The 16,453-nt window shown below is 37.1% G+C and overlaps 4 protein-coding genes across 4 annotated transcripts in view; 2 read left to right on the top strand and 2 right to left on the bottom strand.

Annotated features, from left to right (window-relative positions):
• The first annotated feature begins 353 nt into the window (after nucleotides 1-353).
• LOC101306251 (gamma aminobutyrate transaminase 3, chloroplastic-like) lies at nucleotides 354-7,519 on the top strand. The gene is made up of 19 exons (XM_004303895.1): nucleotides 354-779; nucleotides 1,843-1,958; nucleotides 2,190-2,274; nucleotides 2,389-2,461; nucleotides 3,087-3,184; nucleotides 3,400-3,492; nucleotides 3,975-4,048; nucleotides 4,136-4,174; nucleotides 4,248-4,336; nucleotides 4,422-4,498; nucleotides 4,593-4,667; nucleotides 5,546-5,593; nucleotides 5,668-5,751; nucleotides 5,841-5,928; nucleotides 6,004-6,082; nucleotides 6,549-6,639; nucleotides 6,737-6,815; nucleotides 7,032-7,147; nucleotides 7,241-7,519. The coding sequence occupies exons 1-19, from the start codon at nucleotides 738-740 to the stop codon at nucleotides 7,313-7,315; spliced, it is 1,521 nt and encodes a 506-aa protein (XP_004303943.1). The 5' UTR covers nucleotides 354-737; the 3' UTR covers nucleotides 7,316-7,519.
• A 111-nt stretch (nucleotides 7,520-7,630) lies between these two features.
• LOC101306837 lies at nucleotides 7,631-8,112 on the bottom strand. The gene is made up of 2 exons (XM_004303897.1): nucleotides 7,999-8,112; nucleotides 7,631-7,902 (listed from the first exon to the last, which is right to left on the bottom strand). The coding sequence occupies exons 1-2, from the start codon at nucleotides 8,092-8,094 to the stop codon at nucleotides 7,789-7,791; spliced, it is 210 nt and encodes a 69-aa protein (XP_004303945.1). The 5' UTR covers nucleotides 8,095-8,112; the 3' UTR covers nucleotides 7,631-7,788.
• An 802-nt stretch (nucleotides 8,113-8,914) lies between these two features.
• LOC101306542 (tyrosine--tRNA ligase-like) lies at nucleotides 8,915-11,257 on the bottom strand. Its single transcript, XM_004303896.1, has 2 exons — nucleotides 11,026-11,257; nucleotides 8,915-10,602 (listed from the first exon to the last, which is right to left on the bottom strand). Exon 2 carries the CDS (start codon nucleotides 10,574-10,576, stop codon nucleotides 9,128-9,130), a length of 1,449 nt encoding a protein of 482 aa, XP_004303944.1. The 5' UTR covers nucleotides 10,577-10,602; nucleotides 11,026-11,257; the 3' UTR covers nucleotides 8,915-9,127.
• A 1,667-nt stretch (nucleotides 11,258-12,924) lies between these two features.
• The window catches only part of LOC101311407 (gamma aminobutyrate transaminase 1, mitochondrial-like), a 6,039-nt gene continuing 2,510 nt past the window's right edge, over nucleotides 12,925-16,453 (top strand). The window contains exons 1-14 of the mRNA XM_004305847.1: nucleotides 12,925-12,993; nucleotides 13,239-13,323; nucleotides 13,694-13,732; nucleotides 13,966-14,063; nucleotides 14,325-14,417; nucleotides 14,585-14,658; nucleotides 14,749-14,787; nucleotides 14,865-14,953; nucleotides 15,040-15,116; nucleotides 15,217-15,291; nucleotides 15,606-15,653; nucleotides 15,730-15,813; nucleotides 15,902-15,989; nucleotides 16,065-16,143. Of these exons, the coding sequence (XP_004305895.1) occupies nucleotides 12,925-12,993; nucleotides 13,239-13,323; nucleotides 13,694-13,732; nucleotides 13,966-14,063; nucleotides 14,325-14,417; nucleotides 14,585-14,658; nucleotides 14,749-14,787; nucleotides 14,865-14,953; nucleotides 15,040-15,116; nucleotides 15,217-15,291; nucleotides 15,606-15,653; nucleotides 15,730-15,813; nucleotides 15,902-15,989; nucleotides 16,065-16,143 (1,037 nt within the window). The remainder of the gene's footprint in view (nucleotides 12,994-13,238; nucleotides 13,324-13,693; nucleotides 13,733-13,965; nucleotides 14,064-14,324; nucleotides 14,418-14,584; nucleotides 14,659-14,748; nucleotides 14,788-14,864; nucleotides 14,954-15,039; nucleotides 15,117-15,216; nucleotides 15,292-15,605; nucleotides 15,654-15,729; nucleotides 15,814-15,901; nucleotides 15,990-16,064; nucleotides 16,144-16,453) is intronic.

Raw genomic sequence — 16,453 nt, 5'->3', positions numbered from 1 at the left:
CAGGTGTTCTGGGGAAAACACGAACAACAATTTATTTATTTTTAAATTGTAATTGTCATTTTCAATTTTTTGTGAAACAATATTAGTAATTAACTTAACAGAGTTGTGCTCTGTTAAAATTGAAGCCACGTGTCATTATTTTGAGAGGCGGCACATGTTTGGCATTGGGTTTTTGGGCACAGCAGATTCGCTTCCGTCTTTCTGCAGCTTCAAGTTCAACAAATTTAATATGATATCTTCAATCATATCTATAATAAAATTGAAACGAAATGCTATACGTTTCTTTTGCATTTGGCTTACAAATGCAAACTCAGAACTATAAGACATTCTGAATTAAAGAAGAAAAAAACTATAAGGCCAAATAATTGTACCTATATTCATAAACCTAGTCTAAACCAGCCCTAAAAGCCTTACTAGCCTATATTTCTATTTTAGTATAATTTAGGGTTTATAAATGTAAAAAAAATAAATTTATAATTTCCAAATTTAGAAAGGAATAGGGGAGGAAATTGGAATCCCAAATAGATAGGAAGAAGAGGAGGAGCTCTTTTTAACTTCAGTTTAGTTGTTCTTCCCAAGTTCTGACTCGTCTGTTACAAGGATACAGTTTTGTCGCTTTCAAAAAATATTGATTTTTTTAGTCAATAAATACAAGGACTCTCACTCTCATTCTCATTCTGGCTCTTAACACTTTGATTTCAAAGCTCTCTCCTTCTTTGCATGTTTTGTTGCCAAACATGAGCATCAATCGCCTTGTTCGATCCAATCTCACTACCCAGGTATCAATCCTCACAAACCCCATTCTGGTTATTGCTTAAATATGCGATTTTGATTCAAGTGTTTTCTGATTGACTTGTGAAGTATTAGTTCTGGGGAGTTCTGATGATACCAAGTTTGTTCATCTGGTTCATTAATTTGAGATTTTTGTGATGAAGTTGAATCTTTTTGGTGTTTTTGATCACTGTGTTGATGCTTTCCTGCTTAAAGAATAACAAGTTTGTTTGCTCAGATAATGTTGGAAGGGATAAGCACTCAGATACCCCCTTTTGACTTTTCTCAAAATTATGAGTCATCTGAATCGTTGAAACTTTGTACTCCTTACTCTGTTTGCGGATCAAAGTGATGAAATAGTTTATTAGTTGAAAGCTCCGTGTTTTTTTATTTTTTATAAGCGATGATGACTTTCAGTTTTCACTGCACTTTGAAACTTATTAACTTTTTGACTTTCTGTAGGAAAGGTAGGACTGTGATCCAGGATTTCCAACTGGTTTTAATTTTCAAAAGTACCTGATTGACACAGAAGGTTTTGTAAAGTGTAACTTTGAATTTACTACCCTTGCTTAAGTAGATGCTGTAATGATTCAAATCTACTTCTGATAAGTTCTTTTTTTTTTTTTGTAGAAGAAATAACTTTATTGATAACGGGAACTTCTTATGATAAGTTCTTGTTGGTATATAAATCTACTTCTGTCCGTTTTTGTTTTTGCATGTTCAGTTCTCAATCACATTTGGTTGCTAAGTAAATTCTGTAATGATTGAATTGTTTAGTTTTAAATATTCAGAAAGCAGAAAATACTATGACCCTAATAAAACTAGCTGTACTAAGGGGGCAAAAATCCTTATTCCAAAGAATTATGTGGTGCTGTTTCCTCATTAATGTAGAGGGATGACACAGGTTGAAATATTTTCATGTTTGTATGTTAATTTTCCTATTCTTAATTACGGAGTCTAATTTTGTGTTTCATATACTGTTTATGTTTATTGGAGTAATATATAGGCAGTAGGAAATCATCACTTAATTCTGATATTGACAATTCAATGTATGTCTTTCTCTGCTTACAGCTTGGTTCATGTATAAAATATGTTGCTGCCTCTAGAAGTTCACAAGAGCGTCTCTTTTCGGCTCCCTCTATAGCCAGGGTATATGGTACAAGCGCAACTTTGCAATCGGAAGATGGGTTAGTGGTGTTTCGATGTTAATAATCTACAATTTAATTTCCCATTTGTCCCATGTGCACACTTCTATTTTTTTAAATTTTTTATATCATGTATATTATCAGGCATGTGTATCTTACATATGCTTTTTGCATGTCAACTGTTATAGCTTACTTTTGTTTTAGTGTATGAATTTTCATGTGTGTTGACGAGTCCAAGATTATCCAATCTAACATATTTGTTAATGAACTCAGGTTTAAAGGACATGACATGCTTGCCCCCTTCACATCGGGGTCCCTAAGTTCTGATGTGCATCCTTTGCTTATAGAGAAGTCAGAGGTAAACTTATGCTGTCCTTGTGTCCTTTAATTGTCCAAACATTCTCTCTCAAAACAGAATTGACTGGGTGTTTACATATGTGCCTTTTTTAAGTGAGTTGGTTCTTGATTTCAGGGTAGCTATGTTTATGACGTCAACGGGAAGAAGTATCTTGATGCCCTTGCTGGTCTATGGTGCACAGCGCTAGGTTCAATTTTTTTTTCTTTTTCCTTTTGCATTACTATTACTTTACTCAGCTTCAATCCATTTCTTCCTAAGATGTTACATTGATTTTAGTATTTTGGATTCACTTGAAACTGCTCTAATTTCCTAAAAGATTTTTTCTTCGGTCATTTAGGAGTGTCTTTTCCAGTGCATTTTGCATTATTATGTTTGAAAATTATTATCTCAAATAGAAAACGTAGAGAAAAGAACTGTCATCACCTGGTATGTCGACCTATGATATTCCTTAGAAAAGTCAGGACACGTTACAGAGGACAGTATGAGTATACATATATGTCCATTTCTTTATGGAAATATCTAGGAACATTCTTGTCCTTTCTCAGCCTTCCATCTCCAGGTCTTGTACAAAACCTAATGTGGGTTGGTTCGCTTTGACCAAATATATACCCTATACTTGGCTTCATGAATTGTTTAATCCCCATCTCACTAATAGCTTTGCTGACTTTATCAGTGTAAGTTGGTTATGCATCAGGCATTTGTCCAAAAGTAATTTTTGATAATTATCACGACATCTACTTACGCATATTTGTGCTTGTTTGTGTATTCATTTGTGAAAGTACTTAAATTTAAACTGTTGATTATCATTGCAGGTGGAAATGAACCTCGACTAGTTGAAGCTGCCACTCGCCAGTTGAACACTTTGCCATTTTACCACTCCTTCTGGAATCGTACTACCAGACCTTCTTTGGTATTATATTTTATAACCTCCCTACTAGCGAAGTGAAAGTTTATACATTAAACCGTGATCATAGATTCCTTGATGCTACATGATTATCATTATGCTTCCAAGTCTAAGTTCGATATTTATTCAGTGCCATAGGCCCATAGTTGAAAGATGACTACATAAAATGCTTGCAGCCTATCAATAACACGTAGGTTTTTTTTTTTTTTTAAACTTCACAGGATTTGGCAAAAGATCTTCTGGAAACTTTTACAGCTACAAAAATGGGAAAAGCATTCTTTACCAATAGCGGATCTGAAGCCAATGATACTCAGGTTTGATTAGCTTATGTGAGCACAATTAAATTGCATTACATAAGTATATGATGAGAAGTAAACTACTGTAACAAATTCCCTTTCATGATGACAATGATGTTGTTTTCTGTCTGGATTGTTGAGAGAATAGCATTAATCAAATAAGGATGTTTATCATGACAAGATAAACAAATGAAGTGCGCAGTCATCTTTCATCTAAGAATACAGCGGAACAGAGTTGATGCCACTTGTTGAATTTGTTTCCTGTAAATTAAAAAGTTCTGAATACGAAACACTTATGACTCTCAATTTTGGAATCTCTCAGTTACCACTCAATCTATATCACCAGATTCAACAACATCAAATTCTCTGTTTGACCAAGAGCTCAAAGATGATGATATAGTGATCACTAGGCAGTTTAATTAATAATTAATTTTCATGTTTAAGTACTTTATCAAATCCTGAGATTATGTGTCTATAACTGGATATATTTTTCTTTGTAGGTGAAGCTGGTCTGGTATTATAATAATGCACTTGGACGTCCAGATAAAAAGAAATTCATAGCTCGACTTAAATCGTATATTCACTACTCAACTAGTTTGTTTTCTCCTTATTTTCTCTTTTCATTGTACAGTCCTTTGATGTTATCTTTGTACTATTGCAGGTACCATGGTTCAACTCTGATATCAGCAAGCCTTTCTGGGTATGGCACATTTTCTAGTAAACTTCAGAAAAGATCACACTTCAGTTCATTAACTGTAAATTTCTTTTCACAGCCTCCCAGCTCTGCATCAAAAATTTGATCTTCCTGCTCCATTTGTATTGCACACTGATTGCCCCCATTATTGGCGCTATCACCAGCCAGGTCCTTTTACCTATCACTGATTTAATCTTTCACATTCATATTTGACCAGTTCTATCAAACTTCATCTTGCTAATGGATATGACAGGTGAGACGGAGGAGGAATTCTCAACCAGATTAGCCAATAATTTGGAGAATCTTATCCTCAAAGAAGGACCAGAGACTGTAAGTTATTCATATTATTCTCTTAAACCCTTGCACAAACATTCTACAAGTGCAGAGAATTCTTTGTGTGCCTGACACAGTTTACTACCTTCAGATTGCTGCGTTCATCGCCGAACCTGTCATGGGTGCAGGAGGTGTGATACCTCCCCCTGCAACTTATTTTGAAAAGGTGAGCTTATAGTAAATAAGAAGCACAAATTATTTGCAAACATTTCATGCCCATATTGCCCACCTTTTAAACTGGAATGGAATGAGAAACTTTGTCGCTGTTCTGCTCAATACATATTAAACATTCAGTATTAAAAAACGCTACATGGATATGCTACTCTTCTAAAGTATTGAGGTTCCATGGATATGCATACAAATAGGTGTCTGAGCTCAAACTTTATATTACTGCTACCTGTTGTGCAAATTATCATAGTTCCATATTATATGGTTCTGTATGTAAAATCAAACTCACACGGGTTCAGCGAAATTTTATTCATGTTATCAAGTTCTCCCGCAAATTGCTATATAAAATCAAGTTATTTTATACATTCTTCACATACTTGTTTTCTAATAGCTTGATTTTTAGATTGAAGCATTGTAGATGCAATCATGACCTTTAGACCATTTGACCCAGTAGTTTAACATGTCACTGCTGATCCCGCTTTGATCCTTTGCTATAATTTGGTATACATTGACTAAAATTCAGCACAGAGAAAATGTTTTGTTGGACTAGATATCAATGCATTGGTCATGTGATATGCATCAATACATTTCATCTGAAACCGAAAATCTTATTTGAGAAAAAAGACCACTATGAGGCCAAGTTGCAAGTAATGCTATGAGCTCCTTCAGAGACTGTGTTGCTATATGTTAAATTGATGTGGTTTAAACAAAGATATAGTGGGAAAGAAAATTTGATGTACTAGTGTGAAAAGCTTTCAATTAGGTTTGTATTAACATAGAATACACTTGGGCATGAAATGTGAATACACATGTACACCTCCCATATCCTCTAAATTAGATAATTTTAACGGAGATGTCATTTTGTTTTTGATGCAGATTCAAGCTGTTGTGAAGAAATATGACATTCTATTTATTGCGGATGAGGTATATCATATTCTCTTAATGTTACAGTGAGATTATATGCTGGTTACTAAGGTTTTGTTTCTTTACTTCTTAAGGTAATCTGTGCATTTGGAAGACTTGGGTACATGTATGGGTGTGATAAATACAACATAAAACCAGACCTTGTATCTTTAGCCAAGGTAAGTTAGAATAGTGTACGACCAAGCTGCTTTCTCACAGACCATGAAAATATTCATTGTTCTCATCACTCTGGTGTTGAATGTCCCAGGCACTTTCTTCTGCATATATGCCAATTGGTGCTGTTCTTGTGAGCCCGGAAATTTCAGATGTCATACACTCTCAAAGCAGCAAGCTTGGTATGTTGGCTGCCGTATGAAATTTCACCCGTTGTCATTATCATTGAGTGACATGATCGAGTTCTTTGGTGACAGGTTCATTTTCTCATGGATTCACATACTCTGGACACCCTGTAGCCTGTGCAGTTGCAATTGAGGCGCTCAAGATATACAAGTGTGTGCTCATCTCCCTTCTAAATTTCAAAAGTTAATTATGTATCTAGATTCCAAGTTCCCAGGATTTAAAACAATTAGGTTTAGAATCTGGTGGAAGATGCTAACCAATTCATTCTGCGAACCCTGCAAGTATATCTGAAGGGAAAAGACTTGGAGGAATAAATCCAGATGAAGACTTAGCTATAAGGCAGATGATTTTGGCTCCTCCATTTTCTTTTTGATACTTCAATGGTTGCTCTTTCCGCATATGTTACAATATGCAAGTTGAAGTGTTGAACTAACCAAGTTGCATTTTGATTGACAAATCTTATACTTGATTGGTGTGGCACTGCTTGTCTTGATGACCCATATAGAGCTTAGAAAGCATGTTTAATTAACATCTCCAAAATTGGAAGGAGTCCGATATCCTTCAACCAATATCCTTATTTTATACTGGTGAACCATAATCCTTTCACTTGTTGTAGGGAAAGAAATATTGTTGAACAAGTAAAGAGCATTGCCCCACAGTTTCAAGATGGTATAAAAGCTTATTCTGATAGTCCCATTATAGGAGAGGTAATTCTTGTTCCTTAATTTTCCAAATCATAGATGTCACTAGGAGAAATTATGATCACCGAGATATTAACATGGTAGTGCTCCTGTCATTTTGCAGATACGGGGAACTGGATTGATCCTTGGTACAGAATTTACAGACAATAAGTCACCTAATGATTTATTCCCTCCTGAATGGGGTATGTACCATCTTTCTATCATAAGAAACATGGATTTCAGTTCATATTGCTGATGTGTTTAGTTTCTGTGTGACATTTTCCCCCATAATTGAGAGCCAGTCGAACATTTTTGGCTTATCCTATATTCGATTTTGTGAGTTCTGCTGAGTCCATAAGCAGAGTTGCATACTTCCATGTATTTGTATGGATATTCTTATTGATAATATGCATCCACAGGGATCGGAGCATATTTTGGAGCCCAATGTGAGAAGCATGGGATGTTGGTACGTGTTGCTGGTGATACTATAATGATGTCCCCACCATTTATAATGACACCTAGTGAGGTTGATGAGGTAAGAGATACAATACGCTCAATATGATTCCTGTCCCCTGAAAAGATTACAACTTGAAGATAACCCTAAGCAAGATTGTATTTTGATTTCCAGTTAATAAGCAAATATGGGAAAGCATTGAAGGCTACTGAAGAGAGGGTGAAGGAGCTCAAGTCTCTGCAGAAATAGCCGATGATGATGGTGAAAAGTATATGTGGACTTCATGTCTTCATGCAAAGCAATGCCCATTCGCTGTTCTCCTTTCCTTCCCCTTGTACAAAACTCTGTTTATGAGGTTATCTAAATAAAGCGTTTTGAACACCGAGTGATTACCGGAGTTTTATATCTCTTCTTTTTATGTTTGTCTCTATGAAAATGAGATTAAGCATTGGTACATTAATAGATGCTGACTTCCTGATTTGTCAGTCAGTCCAAATGCTGATATTGCAGAGAAAAGGGTACCTCGAAAGGATTTATAGTTGTTCATCAAACTTGGAAAGACTCGATGATAACCAGCTCTCATAGAAATGATTGCATACAAACTTAGGAACATGTTTCACAAATTTGACAGATTGTTCAGGCCAAAAATAGAACATCATTAACAAAAATCTGTAATGACTAATGAAGCCATAGCTAAAAGCTAGCATAGCCTGGTAATGCCTTCAACCCTTTGACTGTTTGTTAGCTTTTCTTCTGGCCCGCTTTACCCTAGAGCTTGGAGATGGCTTATATCCTTCATCATCGTAATCTTTCTTGTCCAAGTCCCTAAAAGATTTCTGCAGATTCAAAGAAATCCCAGGAACTAAAAGATGTAAAATTGTGTATGAACCTTTATCTGCGAGAGAGATAGAGAAAGAGACTTGAAAGCGTACCTCGCTTAGCTCAGAAAAGCTCACAACATAGAAGGTGATAGCTGCAGCTGCTACAATACCCAGAACAGGGAGACCAAGTTGCCGCAACCCATCCATGCTTCTGTAGTTTCCCTCTCTCGCTCTCTCGTATTACTTTTTTTAAAGATTATATAACTGGTGGTGTTTGAGACAGTGAGAGTGGATAAGGTGCTCTATCAATTATGAAAAAATCATTCATCAGTTAACACTGACGTCGATATATTTTAACTGTTTCACCAACTACCTCTGTTAAAGCCGCCAAAAGGAACAGTTAAAACTTGGTTTCAAAGTGATCTAAAGGGAAACAAAGCAGTCATTCCACTCATTCGCCTATACACAACTGAAAGTGGCATTTTACCTTCTTGACAGTGATCTTTTACTTTTGATACAACAAATTCCAACTGTTTTCAGCTGGTTATTTGGCTACTTGGTTTGCACATAGGTCAAGTACTCATCATAGTCCATCAGGATATATGGAACAGAGAAGAATGAGACATATTAAACTCAAAGAAAGAGAGGAGAAAAAACGAATTGGATGAAGAGTACTCCCAATTGCATTTGCTGGCACCCGGGATTCCGGGAACACACCAGTAATACGATGCATAATTTTCAAAAAAAAGACTTGCTTCATTTTTGTGCGGGAAAGACTAAAGAGTCGTGTAGATACACAATAACATGGGGATGATCAATGGTGCGTGTAGATACGCAATAACATGTGGATGGTTAAGATCAGATTTGACAGCAAGAAGAAGATGCGACTCTCAGTCTGCATCCATCTCCAACAATCAATTCAATTGCAAATCTTCTTCCCCAAAGTGCTCTTCATCAGATTCTTCCATTAGTGCCCAAAGGATATGTAACTTGCATAGTATAGAACCCAAAATCTTGATGAGGACATACAGATGATACAGAAAACACACACTTGGGAGCTTGTAACAATTCAAAAGTCTAATAACCTAGTGAGGTTAAATGGATCTTAAAGACAAACAACTTGAATACTGGCTTATATACTTACTGATGACTTTAATATAGATGCAGAGCCAAAAGTGAATTATCATGACAAAAATTTAAAACGTCAATGAAATTCAAGGCATTCCATCAGGCAGGCACCTCAGCTGCTACTTGATATCCGTACAAGAACCTTGTTCTTCTTGCCTGCAGACAAAAGGAGAAGTTTTCCATCCACAACGTCTTGTGGTTCAATTCTCTTACTTTCACTATCAACTCTTGAGTTGTTCAAGTAAAGCCCCCCTTGCTTCAATAGACGTCGGGCAGCTGATTTGCTGTCAAACAAACCGGACGACACTGAAAGATCAACAACAGAAAGATCAAGGACCTGATGATAAGGGAAAGAGCAGGAGGGGACATCCTCAGAAATGGCTTGCATAGTTTTCCAGTCTAATTTAGTGTCAGCTCCCGGCCTCATTGCTTCAGTTGCTTTGAGAGCTTCATCTAGACCATCTTGACCGTGGACAAAACGAGTAACCTCTTCAGCAAGCCTGCGCTGTGCTGTGTTGGGCAGGTATCCAGGTCTCTTCATGTCACTCTCTATCTGTCTGATGTCGTTCATGTCCAGGAAAGTTAGAATCTTGAGGAATCTGACGACATCAGCATCTGAAACGGAGAAGAAATACTGATAGAACTTGTAGGGAGACAACATGGATGGGGAAAGCCATATGGCACCATCTTCAGACTTGCCAAACTTGGTGCCATCGCTCTTTAAGAGAAGACGGAATGTCAGGCCGTAAGCCGCATCATCTGCCCGAAGAATCTTCCGTATGAGTTCGGTCCCTGCAGTTATATTTCCCCATTGATCGCTACCTCCAATCTGAACATTGACGCCTTCACTGCGGAAGAGGTAGAGGAAATCATAACCCTGCAACAACTGGTATGTGAACTCTGTGTAGCTCATTCCTTGTTCTGATTCCAACCTCTTCTTAACACTCTCCTTGGCCATCATGCTCCCCACCCTCGCAAACCGACCCACATCTTTCAGAAAATCCAGCAATCTAACCTCTTTCCACCAATCATAATTGTTGAAGATGGAAACCCCGCTGGACCCCAAAATTTTCCCAACGGTATTGCTAATACCTGAGGTGTTTCGTGACAAAGTCTCCAGATCAAGCTCTGGCCTCTCCAAACTCTTGCCTGAAGGGTCTCCAACACGGGCAGTGGCCCCGCCAATCAGAGCTACAGTCTGATGGCCACATTTTTGGAACCATGAGAGGACTATAAGGCCAAGAAGGTTTCCTAAGTGCAATGACTCAGCGGTTGGGTCAAAGCCGCAATAGACCTTAAGAGGAGGGATACTAGGGTCGGAGCAGGCATGCCTCAGCTGCTCGCTGGTCAAGGACTCAAGCAATCCTCTTTCTTCCAAAATGTCAACCACATTTTGACGCCCGGAAGAGGACTGCAAACACTTGACAGCCGATAAGAGGATGGGGTTACGGTGAAATCTGGGAACCCTGAAGAAAGAAGGAACACATAATGGGAGGCTATAGTAATGATGGGAGAATAAAAAAGCCCTTGAAGTGGTGACAGCAGCCATTCTCATATTCATAGAGGCTGGTAAATGAACAAAATATCCTGCCAGAAATAGAGATTTTCAGAAACCAGTAGCACCCTAGATTGTATTTGAAGAGGTAGCTACAAACACTGGTCTAAATTGATGGAACATACAAACCTATCATGCAATTCTAGTTTCTGTTTATATTTAACAACACTAGATACAAACACTAGTCGAAATGATGCAACTTACAAACCTATATATCATGCAATTGTAGTTTTTGTTTCTAACACTAAATACAAACACTAGTCTAAAATGATGCAACTTACAAACCTATATAACATGCAATTGTAGTTTCTGTTTCCATTTAACAACACTAAATGCAATCAAAATTGAACCTTTAACATTTGATAAGGAAACAAGAAGAAGAATCAATTCAGTTTCTCGTTTTTCTTGAAAGAACAAGAACTGACATAAAGAAATTAGGGAACAGAGATCGGAACCTGAAATTGTGGGAACTGTTGGCCTTAACACTTTGGTTTCTGGTGCTGCTGCTTTAAGACATGAAGGCTATCAGCAATGCAAACTGAGAATGTATCGAACCCAAAGTGCCTAAACTACAGGAGCTCGATTACAAAAGAACGAAACTTGAGAAAACCCAATCCATAAAAACCGAAGAAATTAGTTGGTGGGTTCTGGTTTTTTGGGGGCTGCTGCTTCTGCTATCTCAGCAACATCAACAAGATGAGAGAGGGTTGGGGTTTAAGGAAAAAAGATGAACTATTTGTGGCCATTGGATATAAATCAACGGTCCACCGTAAAAGCTTAGTCAGCAAATTGCTGTCGTCTAGAGTTTCACAGTCTCGGTGAAAGCTTAATCATTTTGTTGCTGATTTCTTACTTATTTTCCTTCTTGACATGTAATCTCAGTTTGCAGAGTTTCAGGGGTTTATGAAAGAGGCCATTTTGGTTTTTCTTCTTCCTCATTCCTCATTTTCTGTCAATTAATAAGAATCCATTGAGTAAATGAGACACATATTAAACTCAAAGAAAGAGAGGAGAAAAAACGAATTGGATGAAGAGTTGACTCCCGGCCAACTGCACATTGCTGACACCCGGGATTCCGGGAACGCACAAGTAACACGATGCATATTTTCTTTTTGAATGACTTGCTTCATTTTTGTGCGGGAAAGACCAAAGAGTCTTTGGTACATACATTATAACATGTGGATTAGTTAAAATCAGCTTTAACAGCAAGAAGAAAATGTGATTCTCAGTCACCATCAATCTCCAACAATCAGTTCAATTGCAATTCTTCTTCCCCCAAAGTACTCTTCATCAGAGTCTTCCATCAGTGCCCGGCCAAAAGATATGTAACCTGCACAGTATATAACCCAAAATCTTGATGAGGACATACATATGATACTGAAACACACTTGGGAACTTGTTAACAATTCAAAAGTCCAATAAACTCTCATGCGAGAGACGCTGCTATATTTAACGGGTCATTATGGAAAATGGTCGGAAGTATCACGTTAAGTTAAAGGTACTAACTTAATATTGAGGGACACTAAAAAAAAATTGAGGGACTAATTAATGGTGAGTTTAGCTTAATATTCTTCTCAAATGAATATTCAAAATAAGCATCAAGTCTTTATTTTTATTTTATTTTATGATAAATTAAGTTAAGTATCACGTTGCTTCACGTTGGTTTGGTTGTTTTTTTTTTTTTTTTTTTTCCTGTTTTATAATTGGTATCATACTGATCCTACATTGCTACAATGCCTACTATAAATCTTTGGTTGGAAATGTGAGCGCAGCAAAGTTGCTTCTTTCCGATTGCCTGTTGAATCCCCCCTTAATTTGCATTCATATTCATCAGGTAAACTGATCAATCCTTCTTTCAAGTTCCCATGCATGCTTAGTTTTCTGGGTTTCATACTGTTTCTGCTTTTGCTTCTTCATGTTTTGTATAGAGTTGTTGTGGTGTTGCGGGTTTTACTCTTTTACTGTCCTGTCCATTAGTGCACATGGAAATTTAGAAATAATTGCATGCAAGATAAAGAAGATAAATCTGTTGAAATGATATTGATGCGCTACCACTATGATTTAGGGTGGGCAACCCTGTCTAAGATACCATGTCAAGTTGTTTGTTTTTTCTTGGAACACAAATCAAACATGGTACAGATAGGATCTAGTGTTTCCTGTAATTGCAGAACTGCCCTCTATCATGTTTTACCTTTGGACATGATCATATTTTGGGTGACTAAGTTGACTGATCTGCTCAGTTCAAAACAAGAAATGTTTCTTGATTTATATGTAGCTAGATCAAAGTAGCTCATGATGTTGTTGTAATTTTCAGATAAGCAATTAAGTAGGTGAACATTTGGTTGCAATATAATATGGATGAAACACAAGTGAGTGTGGAGATCCCAGTGAAGGCTGTTGAAGAAGTTGAGACTAATGGAAAGGTAACTTGCATGATACTTACTCTGTTTGTGGATCAAAGTGTTGGAATAGTTTATTAGTTGAAACTCTTGAAAGCACCTTGTTTTACAAGTAATGATGACTTATATACTGTTTACTGTATGTTGTTTTATAAGTAAAAACATCAATTAGAAGGTTCTGCCTTTCATTAATTCTGATAATCCATGCTTCCCCATCCTTGATAATGTAAGTTTTTTTCCTCTTTTTTTTTTTTTTTTCGTGTTTACAGCTTGATTCATGTATGAAGTATGTTGCTGCCTCTAGAAGTTCAAAAAAGGGTATATTTTCGGCTCCTTTTCTAGCCCGAGTCAATGGTAAAAGCGCAACATTGCAATCGGAAGAAGGGTAGGTGGTGCTTCTATGTTAATAATCTACAGTTATAGTGTATGAACTTTCATGTGTATTTACGAGTCCAAAACAATCCAATCTAATACATTTATTGATGAACTCAGGTTTTAAGGGCATGTCATGCTTGCACCCTTCACAGCTGGTTCCCTAAGTACTGATGTGCATCCTTTGCTTATAGACAAGTCTGAGGTAAACTTCTAGTCCTAGTTGTGTCCTTTAAGTATCCAAACGTTCTCTCTAGAAAATAAAAGTTACTGGTTTACTTCTGTGTCCTTTTTAAGTGTAGTTGGTTCTTGGTTTCGTAAGGGTAGTACCTATTGTTTATGACANCTATAGGGAAGAAGTACCTTGAGTCGTCCCTTCGCTGGTCTATTGGTGCAACAGTCCACTTAGGTTCAGTATTTTGTTGTTCACATTACTATAACTTCTCAGCTTCAGTTTGTATCTTCTTAAGATGTCCATTATTTTTATAGGATAGAATTCTGGTATTCACTTGAAACTGCCATAGTTACTAAATGACATCTACTTATATCTGTGTCTTGTTTTTGTTTTCAATTTGTTAAAGTACTTGAATTCAAACTGTTTATTGTCAAAAAAAAAAAATGCAGGTGGAAATGAACTTCGACTAGTTGAAGCTGCAACTCGACAGTTGAATACCTTGCCATTTTACCACTCCTTTTGGAATCGTACAACCAGACCTTCTTTGGTACTATATTTTTTAATCTCACTTGTATCAAAGTCAGGGTTAATTTATACGTTAATCCATCATCGTAGATTCCTTGCTGCTACATGCTTGTAGTTATGCTTCCAATTCTAAGTTGGATATCTTGTAGGACTTTGTTGTATTATTTTGAAAAATCTTTCTCCATACCTGTACTCTATACGTCACTGCAGGCCTCAGCTGCATAGAAAGATGCCTACATAAAATGCTTGCAGCTCATCAATAAGAATTCCTTTTACTTCACAGGATTTGGCAAAAGATCTTCTGGAAACTTTTACAGCTAGAAAAATGGCAAAAGTCTTCTTCACCAATAGTGGTTCCGAAGCCAATGATACTCAGGTTTGATTGGCTTATGATGAGAAGTAAACTAATGCTACAAATTCCCTGGCATGATAACAATGATGTTGATTTCTGTCCTGGTTGTTGAGAGAACTGGATTAATCAAATAAGGATGTTTATCATGTTGAAGTACTTAGTCCCCAAACCGGAAATATTTTACTTTGTAGGTGAAGCTGGTCTGGTATTATAATAATGCACTTGCACGTCCAGAAAAAAAGAAGTTCATAGCTCGACAAAAATCGTATATTCACTACTCATTTAATTTGTTCCACCCTTATTTTCTCTGGTCATTGTACTCTAGTCCTTTGACGATATCTTTGTATTATGACAGGTACCATGGTTCAACTTTGATATCAGCAAGCCTTTCTGGGTATGGCACACATTCTAGTAAACTTCAGGAAAAGATTGCCCTTCAGTTCATTAACTGTAAATTTCTACTTTTCACAGCCTCCCAGCCCTGCATCAAAAATTTGATCTTCCTGCTCCATTTGTATACCACACTGATTGCCCCCATTATTGGCGCTATCACCAACCAGGTCCTTTTACTGCTCACTGGTTTAATCTTTCAGATACATATTTGACCTGTTTTTATCAAGTTTTATCTTGCTAATGGATATGACAGGTGAGACGGAGGAGGAATTCTCAACCAGATTAGCCAACAATTTAGAGAATCTTATCCTAAAAGAAGGACCAGACACTGTAATTTATTCATAATATTCTCTTAAACCCTTGCACAACTAAAATCATTCTAGAAGTGCAGTGAATACTTTGTGTGCTTGACACAGTTTACTACCTCCAGATTGCGGCGTTCATTGCCGAACCTGTCATGGGTGCAGGAGGAGTGATACCTCCCCCTGCAACTTATTTTGACAAGGTGAGCTTACAGTAACTAAGAATCATGAAGTACTTGCAAATGTTTCATGCTTAAACTAGCCATCTTTTTTAACTGGATATAGGAATGACACACTTCTTTGGTGTTCTGCACAATACATATTCAAAGTTCACAATCAAAAGATGCTTGAATGTATAATCTAATCATCACGTACTAGTATGAAAAGTTTTCAATTAGGTTTGTATTAGCTGTTATAATGTCGTGTAGTTCACACGTTAGTGACATTACTGTAATACTATCTCCTCTCCTACCCTCCATATTGGATAGTTTTAATGGAGATGTCATTTTTGATGCAGATTCAAGCTGTTGTGAAGAAATATGACATTCTATTTATTGCGGATGAGGTATATCATATTCTGTTAATGATACAGTGAGATTTTATGCTGGTTATACTAAGGTGTTGTTGCTTTACTTCTTAAGGTGATCTGTGCATTCGGAAGACTTGGGTACATGTATGGGTGTGATAAATACAACATAAAACCAGACCTTGTATCTGTAGCCAAGGTAAGTTAGGATAGTGTACGACCAAGCTGGTTTCTCACATCCCATGACAATGTTCATTTTCTCATCACTCTAGTGTTGGATATCCCAGGCACTTTCTTCTGCATATATGCCAATTGGTGCTGTTCTTGTGAGCCCAAAAATTGCAGATGTCATACATTCTCAAAGCAGCAAGCTTGGTATGTTGGCTGCTGTATGCAATTCCACCCGCTGTCAATATTTTTGAGTGACATGATCGAGTTCTTTGGTGACAGGTTCATTTTCTCATGGATTCACATACTCTGGACACCCTGTAGCCTGTGCAGTTGCAATTGAGGCGCTCAAGATATACAAGTGTGTGCTCATCTCTCTTCTTAACAAGCAAGTTATTAGAGTGTTGAACTAACCAAGTTGCACTTCCAGTGGCAAATCTTATTCTTTTATTGGTGTGACACTTCTTGTGTCCTTTTTTATAGGAGAAATTATTGGTCACTCCATTAGCTTTCATGCGCTCGACAGTTTACTCCATTAACTTTCAATTTCAATCGATTACTCCATTAACTATCCAATGTCACACAATTTGGTCCATCCGTTAAGTCACCGTCCAAATCAGTGGTTAAGTTGCTGACTGGACATATTTTTCAACTGGAAATTCCATTAACAC

The sequence above is a fragment of the Fragaria vesca genome, linkage group LG6, assembly GCF_000184155.1.
Source record: "Fragaria vesca subsp. vesca linkage group LG6, FraVesHawaii_1.0, whole genome shotgun sequence".
Lineage (NCBI taxonomy): Eukaryota > Viridiplantae > Streptophyta > Magnoliopsida > Rosales > Rosaceae > Fragaria > Fragaria vesca.
The sequence above is the reverse complement of the archived record's forward strand: the minus strand, read 5'-3'. Positions and strand labels throughout refer to the sequence as shown.

What these genes read in the sequence shown, in the direction of transcription:
- LOC101306251 (XM_004303895.1), top strand. Translation starts at nt 738, where the DNA reads ATGAGCATCAATCGCCTTGTTCGATCCAATCTCACTACCCAG. An exon ending in GTACTACCAGACCTTCTTTG is followed by an intron (nt 3,185 to 3,399) that starts GTATTATATTTT and finishes TAAACTTCACAG; the next exon opens with GATTTGGCAAAAGATCTTCT. An exon ending in ACCTTGTATCTTTAGCCAAG is followed by an intron (nt 5,752 to 5,840) that starts GTAAGTTAGAAT and finishes TGAATGTCCCAG; the next exon opens with GCACTTTCTTCTGCATATAT.
- LOC101306837 (XM_004303897.1), bottom strand. Translation starts at nt 8,094, where the DNA reads ATGGATGGGTTGCGGCAACTTGGTCTCCCTGTTCTGGGTATTGTAGCA. An exon ending in GCTTTTCTGAGCTAAGCGAG is followed by an intron (nt 7,903 to 7,998) that starts GTACGCTTTCAA and finishes TTGAATCTGCAG; the next exon opens with AAATCTTTTAGGGACTTGGA.
- LOC101306542 (XM_004303896.1), bottom strand. Translation starts at nt 10,576, where the DNA reads ATGAATATGAGAATGGCTGCTGTCACCACTTCAAGGGCTTTTTTATTC.